The following is a 7,500-nucleotide window of genomic DNA, read 5'->3' as shown; positions in this document are numbered from 1 at the left end:
CCTGCGGGTCAGCAGCCGAGTACCTTAGCCGCCAGACCACCGCGGCAGGGCCAGCGGTTGGAAACACCAAATGGTTGGACTTATCGGAGCTTTCCACTGTGGCGAAACTATACAGTGTGCCCCACACAACTTGAGCCACGAATTTGAAAACGAAAGGCACTTTCAGTGGCGAATTGAACCGAACGCATACTACTCGCACTAGCCTGTAGGTGCTCTGGCTATTTTTTTTCTTTCTCCCCATACTGAACAATTATAATTCCTAATTACCTATTTTTTTTGTAAATTATGGGCTGGAAACCAAAATTATGAAGACTGAGATATAGAGCACTTTCAGAATACAGCGACTAAACTGTTTCCTGTACGGTATGTCTCGCGCTGTTTTTTTTTTTTTTGCACGATGTAAATAAAGCCCGGGAAACGTGAAAAGAAGCCGTGTGACGGACCGAGAGCGCACTGCTATAGTTCTGCTTTAGGCTTCCTCTACAACGCGGAAAAAAATAACGGCGCTAGACGTATCGTACGGGAGACAATTTAGTCGGTGGTTTCTGAAAGTGCTCTACATCTCAGTGTTCATACATTAAGTTTCAAGGCCATGATAAAAAGTAATTAGGAATTATTATTTAATTATTATGGAGAGAATTCAAGAATTGCCTGAGTATCTACAGGCTAGTGCGAGTAGTACGCGTTGGGTTCAATTCGCCACCGAAGTGTCTTTCATTTTCAAAATTCTTGGTTCAAGTTATGTGGGACACCCTGTATATACCAATACCCGGAGGGGCCGAGCTAAAGCTAATGATTTCAACTCCACCTCGTGATCATCGTTTCTTTTTATTGTTACAGACATGAAACACAAACTGCAGCTCAAGGCCTTCTTGCTAACATGGTTTGTGCTCCATGCGGCGCAAGCGGGGTCAATCAACGACATTATATATCGCCATTACCATCACCCCATGATCTGTGACAAACGTAAGTATCACGTACCTATTACGTACTCACTGATATACATTTTGCGAGACTGAATTACAGGGTATACGCTTGAATACGGTAATACCGAAATTTTTGGCAACAAATTAGTACTAGTAGTACTTTCCCGCTAAAAGGGTGAAGGAGTGAACAAGCTAAAGGCCCAGCTACAAGCACGTGACCTTCGAGAAACGGCGACATGATTTGCTATCGCAAAGGCCCAACCGTCACTCGTCGCGTCGCGCGCATCTCAAAAACCAAAAGAAAAAAATTTGCCCCGTACCTGCATGTTAATCTGCAAATGTCGTCCAAAGACGATAGTCTTGCGTGTGGAGAGAGTGAGCAAAACATTTATTTAATGCTCTGCGCGAGAAAACGGGTGAATGGTATTCTGGAGGCACTGCGTTAGAGTGCCTCGAGCATGCAGCAGAAGAGAACGAGCGAATCAAGTCACCTCACACGTGAGACATGAGCGCTATCTGGCAGTTTTCTTGGGAAAACGAAGCGCGTGACTCTGAGACGGGCGTGCGCGCCCGTCTCAGAAGTGATAAGGTGTAGAACGCAAGGCAACGGGTAGGTGGCACCACCGTGTCGTCTTAGCAAAGCGTTGGAAAGCAGTCACCTTTTTGTGCAAGCGTTGCATCGGTAGCGCAGCGTGATAAGCGCTACGGTCCTTAGAATTAATTATGTATACCTTTTCTAGTAAAAAAACGTCCCCACAGAATATGTACGTAATGTTATGGTGCCTAAGATATGCGCAATAATTGCTTTTTTAATTCACAATCGCACATGTATGAACGCTGAATCTTGAGCAACATATGTTGGGCGCTGCGGACGGGGTCGGCCATTTGGGGCATCGGCTGAGGCCGTTCAGAGTGCCCAATACCGTTAAGGGTGGACAAACAGACAGACCGTAATTTTTGCGTCGAAGGTCCCCAAAAAAAGATGATCGTCTTTAACAAACGCTTGTCGCACATAAGCGAGCGTGTATATTTGCGGCAACATGGCTGCACGTCTGGTATACTCGCTTCGGTTGCCATTTGCTCTCGCTGCTTCTTATCAGCGCGTGCTTCAAGGACTTCAAGGTATAGATTGCTTCTTTAATGACGATAATCTTTCTTGGGGACCTTCGACGGAAAACATTTTTACAGCCATATTTCACGTGGTGAGTTAGGCATCGGCAGTGTTTTCTCGTATATCTTGTTGTCGATGGTTTGTTTTGATGTTTCAGTGGCAGCGTGCGTGATTGGTGGTAACTTTGCTGCAACGTCCAATTGTCATGGAAAGCGCATCACAACCGTCGCAGCCTGCGCTTTTGGGCACCCTGTAGCATTTAAACAAAAGATAGCGAAAAAAAAAGTTGCGAGACGCTTTTATGACTTCCTTGTGCCACACTAGAGAGTAATAAAGATGGCATTTTGTCATTGACCTGCTTTGAAAATTCACGAATTATGGACATGCCAGCGATCGTTTTTCAGTCTATAGCAACGATCGCACTTTGGCGCCACCATGTGGTCACTGCCGTCACGACGCGAGTAGAGCATATATCGAGAACGCGACGGAGCTTGTCTGTCGCTGTCGCCATCACTCGAAATTTGCGTGCATGCGGTTGGGCCTTAATTTTCGAATTCGACTGTACTCCACCATACAGATGTCCGTTGTGCAGTGACTGCTCTGAATAAGTGTGAAGCACGATAGATACCGATATTTTTATTTTGGCATTGCGTCATAATGATGAATGAACGTTATTTTGGTCCAGAGAAGAAGCAGGGGAACCCGTGCATAGTGACACGTACATAAGAGAGAATGATGGGGTACGAGAAAGGCTTGGAGGTTAACTTGACTGCGTCCAGTTTGCTATCTCCTACAAGTAAATGAAAAACACGGCATAAGCACAAAGTCAATGATGCTGAAGTGGAAGGAATGACGAAGCAGTGGGATCAGTGTTACCCTAAATACACCGTGAAATTAACCACGCACGCATATAAAGGGGTTACAAAGCAGTGTACAGTTACAAACAAGGTTTATTGGTGATAGTTTGAGTGTTATGTTGAGTTGTGAGATTTGTTTTAACTTCAAAATTACTGCTTTGTGATACGGAACCTAGCCTGCACGAAGTTGGCAAAGACGAGATCTGGGCACGTTCCCCTGGTAGTTGTTGGTTGTTCACAATCACACGAAGTGGATCGTAAAGATTATCGAGACGTCGCATATACTGCACAAGTCAGTCGTTGTCCGTGAGCATCATCGTCATCACGGCTATGGCACACGCCCCCGCCACCAACGCACAAGCTACGCCAAAAGGAGCTTCGTCGCAAAAAAAAAAAATAACTTTTCTTCTTTGGTACCCACTGACATCGACACTAATCTGACGTCAAGCTATATCTGTAGCGTCAATTTTAGTTATTTCACATGGTAGTATGGCAAGTTGTGGTGACGAAGTAGTAAAAAAAATATATGGCAGCCCGTGCGTCGAAAACTGGCGGAGCAACGCTTAGAAGCGACGAAAACGTCACATTTTGCACGAACACGCGACTATATTCGCAATGTTGATACTGTCGCGCCACCTAGCGGAATTCAGGAGCATGATCTCAAGGATAATCAGTAGACAGGCACATTTGGTTAGGTATCACTCAAGTGTTTGTTAGCTAAAAATTGCAGTTTTTCGATATGGTATTATCACTCATTTCCTGTTTATTCATTCTTACTTTATTATTGTTATTTTATTTATTTTTAAAAGATAACTTGAGATTTCTTGTTTTTTGTACATTTTTGTAATAAAATAACGATTCTTGCATAGTTCTCATACATAGGCTACTACACGTTTTCTTGCCTGATCTCCCCCCCCCCTCCAAGTGTGTGCGTGCCAGAGTTTACAAGCAACAAATATACAAAGAAAGCAGCCCAGCTACTAACATCTTTCAAACTTCGCTTTACTAGTTCAAGCTGCCTAATTTGTTTTTAATTCTGCACATATATGATATCGTCCATCCTTAGGTGTTTTTTTTTCTCGAGGTTGTCCAATTTGTTTTGCGATTACCTCTTTCTTGTTCCATGGTCCCCCTTCTACTGTTTTCTGGTCCGAGTGCTGTGCGTCCAAGCGGCGCTGGTGCCTCATCTCCGCTTCTCTCTTTTGTAGAACTGTGTGAACATCAAAATTTCGTATAGAACTTGTAATGTGTTTTTTATTCTATAACAGACTTTACTTCGAGAACATTTTACAGGACCACTCAATTCTCGGCCAATCCTCCATAGTGGGCATGAGCCACAAGAGAAGTACAATTGTCTAACCCCCAACGCTGGCCTTGTGCTATCCTTTCGCTGGAACGGGCTTACGAATTAGCGCATTGGCGGCGCTGACGTTCACAGGCAGGCGCATGCCGCTGCAAACACGCAGCGCCTGCTCGGCTTGCGAGTACGAAACGTGACGTCACTGCGATGAAGAGAGGGTAGTCCCTTAAACTGCTCCGCAGGTATAACAGATTTCCGGGCCAGTAACCCTTTAACGTCGGTGCCCTACAGGTCAAGCAGTTATTCGCATCTCGCATGAAATCATCGATTGCCTGAAATGCTCATGGTCCAAATCTCATAAACTTTCACGGCGCTCTAATTTGGAATTCATACGTACTGACGTGAAAGAGGCGAATAATTTTTTATGGCAACTTTTTATGCAGTTTTATGGCAATTTTTTATGCAGTTGTTAAGCGCTACAATTTCATAAGTGATCATTTTTTCGGCTGTTATTCCCTGATTGAGTCGTAATTTCTATATATTTGTATCCAAAGTGTTTTCCTCGGTCGCTGTCGTTGCCGCTAGCGTAATTTCTAGGCAAGTCACACTCTTATTCCTGCTCCTTGCCAGCGAAGCTACGAGCAAAACACGCGTCCACAGAGTTATTAAAGACCATGGCCTTTATTGCGATATTTTAATGCAAAAGTATTGGCCTGTATTTCTGTCTGTCCGTCACACGATTCAGCCACTCGGCTAAATCGAAGCACTTGCTGAACAGCCAGCCATCTTGAATTTGTCGACGCATTCGTATGTACTTGTGCGCACTGTTGATGCAAAAAGAAATTATTACGCATACCTGAGGTTCAAGACCAGTACGTAAGGATTAGGTGGTGTGTTCCTTTATTAGAAAACACGTAGATATGTAATTTTAAAGGCACCAGTGTTCCTTAGGCTGCGCTGAAAAATGCGACGCTATGCATGACGAAAATACAAAGATGCGCATGAAAAAATTCTCTGGCGATGACATGGTGCTGCCACCTGGCAGTGGTCCTAGGCTCTACACAAGCTCATGTTTCCTCACACCACCGCCAGATGGCGTTCATTTCTTATGTCGTGCCATATCTCACGTGGATAAGACCAGGACTTGTGTAGTACGGCCAGCAGATGTCGTCTTTCGACTAATGCCGTCTTTGCACGATATTTGCCGCAAAGCACGCAGATACGCGACCAATTTGATTGTTAAGTAGATTTCGAACTTACAAAATGTATCTAACGACTTCTGAACTTCTTGACCGAAGACCATCGTCCTTTATTTCAGTTCAAGCTGACATCAGGCAATGCCTAGAGGTAATGAGTGGAATAGAAAGTAACTACTTCAAGAACGAGGTATGGTACCACAATCCTGCCTTGCTCGTTTACTACCCCTGTCTACTCACTTTGACATATGAAACATGTTGCTTTTGCAGTACCTTAACGAAGGGAATCACGATCAACTCATGGGTTGCGTCATGCGCGAGCTTTCGGAGAGGCATACCATCAGAATTTGCAAAGGCGACAACTCGGCAAGTATATATCTCCACGAGAAAGCAAACATTGTCCCTGAACAATCCCCGAACTAGTCAAGCAGAAAGCATGGACGTTTCGGGACGAGTACGACATCACCAGTCATAACTGACCAAGCCACTGAGATGGTTTGGGAACCTCGCGCGTCTCTTGATCACACAGTGTGATCGAAAAACCAGCGAGAATCCCGGAATGTCTCAGTGGTTTCACTTTGATATGGTCAGTGATGATCGAGGAATTTCAGCATTACTTGTTTATAGTTGTGTGCTGCTTGTAATTTTACCCATGAACGTTTCATTGTGGTGCTGCTCGTACGGGCAATCGTTTGTAATAACTCTTTGTGGATGTGTAAATTTTGGATGAGCCTGTTCATGCTAAACTTCCCATGCAGGTACCCCTCTCCTGTTCTGAGCCGGTGACTTAGGTTTGAACTATGATCCAATAAATAAATAAATAGTTAAAACTTACATCTTCCTCCACAAAAGGGAACGGTTCGGGAGCACCAGGGGGGGAAGGGGGGAGTGAGCAAGCGTAGACTAGCAGACACTGCCTCCGTCCACGTTGCTAGGCGAGAGGGGCAGAACGTAGGAGAGGGAGAGGGCGCGCGTGCGCACTCGCTTTATATTCTCACTTGAAGGAGAGGAGACTAGAGGAGGAAAGTAGCACACACGCTTCGAGAGCAGAAGGGAGAACGCAGGAGACGCGCAAGCAGGTAGTAGAGTAACGCGCAGCTGTTGGAGAGAAGGAAGGAGGAGAGTTGCGCATGCGCAGTGCGAGTACGGACGCCGACACCGCGGGACATAGACCCGAGCAAGAGATGCTCCGCATCTAAAACCCGTAATGGCCCCGAAACCTATTTGTGTTCTCCCCTCGACTCGGTCAGTGATGATCGAGAACCCCGTAGGGGTCCCGCGACGCTTCCGTGTTTTAGCCTTCACTTGGTCAGCGATAATCAACGAGCCCGTACGGGTCTCGAAACGTCTCTGTTTCCACCCAAGAGCTCGGTCAGTGGCCGCATCTTCCTCCTCATCATGTTACCTGACCAGGCATCTCCATTTATCGCTTTCCGCGCGTCACCAAGCCAATAAGCAGTGGAATAAACTGCTTCGTGGCAGCTTGTTCTTTTGCTTAGCGATGCCCAGGCCGCGTAGGAAATCACACTAAACGAAGGGAGCACTGTTTGTTTTTCTTTTTTATTTCACATTGGAGCAACATTCGGCATTTCCTCCTCAAAGGAGGATGTACGCAAGACCACTCCGATGAACGCACACTTCAGAGGGACGTAATGAGCAGGATGGCCGGTAACTGTGTTCCGGGCGGTAACTCATCAAGTCAAGGTGAAAACGCACAGACGTTTTAAGACGTGTGCGGGTATACACTGTGCTTAGGACCTATTAACGCGCTTTCTGCACAAAGCCGCACCGAGCATGGCGGGACACCTGTCGCGCACAAGCGGATGGCGAAAGACACGCTCTTTCGAGGGAACTCTGGCGCTTGTGTCTGTGGGTAATGCAACGGGACGCTGCTTCAGCGAGCATGGGAACGATGGGTAGTACAAATATTTGTCTAAATTCCGTACTTTCGGCTCCGGTTGGCTTCGCGTGGCGTCAAGTTGCTTTGTCACGAAACAAAAAAATCGGCAAATGTTCAGCAGTTACACTTCAATACCTTAACCTTTTAGGATTACCATTTCAAACTTTGTCACGTAGATCAAGAGGGATCTACTTTCGTTCCACAAAAAAC

The 7,500-nt window shown here is 45.7% G+C and overlaps 2 protein-coding genes across 4 annotated transcripts in view; one reads left to right on the top strand and one right to left on the bottom strand.

Moving 5' to 3' along the window:
• Nucleotides 1-7,500, bottom strand: part of LOC119179711 (uncharacterized) — a 138,389-nt gene that overhangs the window by 26,011 nt on the left and 104,878 nt on the right. For 2 of the 3 annotated variants that reach the window (XM_075868734.1, XM_075868737.1), the window contains exon 1: nucleotides 4,004-4,097. The exons of the other annotated variant lie outside the window; for it this stretch is intronic. In XM_075868734.1, the coding sequence (XP_075724849.1) occupies nucleotides 4,004-4,019 (16 nt within the window). In that variant the 5' untranslated portion in view covers nucleotides 4,020-4,097. Of the gene's footprint in view, nucleotides 1-4,003; nucleotides 4,098-7,500 lie in introns of those variants that run through there. 3 annotated transcript variants of the gene reach the window in all.
• LOC119180037 (uncharacterized) overlaps nucleotides 1-7,500 on the top strand; it is a 19,072-nt gene that overhangs the window by 2,116 nt on the left and 9,456 nt on the right. Inside the window, exons 2-4 of the mRNA XM_037431168.2 lie at nucleotides 841-966; nucleotides 5,513-5,580; nucleotides 5,661-5,756. Coding sequence (XP_037287065.2) covers nucleotides 841-966; nucleotides 5,513-5,580; nucleotides 5,661-5,756 — 290 coding nt within the window. The remainder of the gene's footprint in view (nucleotides 1-840; nucleotides 967-5,512; nucleotides 5,581-5,660; nucleotides 5,757-7,500) is intronic.

The sequence above is a fragment of the Rhipicephalus microplus genome, chromosome 7 (genome assembly GCF_043290135.1).
Source record: "Rhipicephalus microplus isolate Deutch F79 chromosome 7, USDA_Rmic, whole genome shotgun sequence".
In the NCBI taxonomy this organism is placed as follows: Eukaryota; Metazoa; Arthropoda; class Arachnida; order Ixodida; family Ixodidae; genus Rhipicephalus; species Rhipicephalus microplus.
This window is presented reverse-complemented; position numbering and strand designations above follow the sequence as displayed.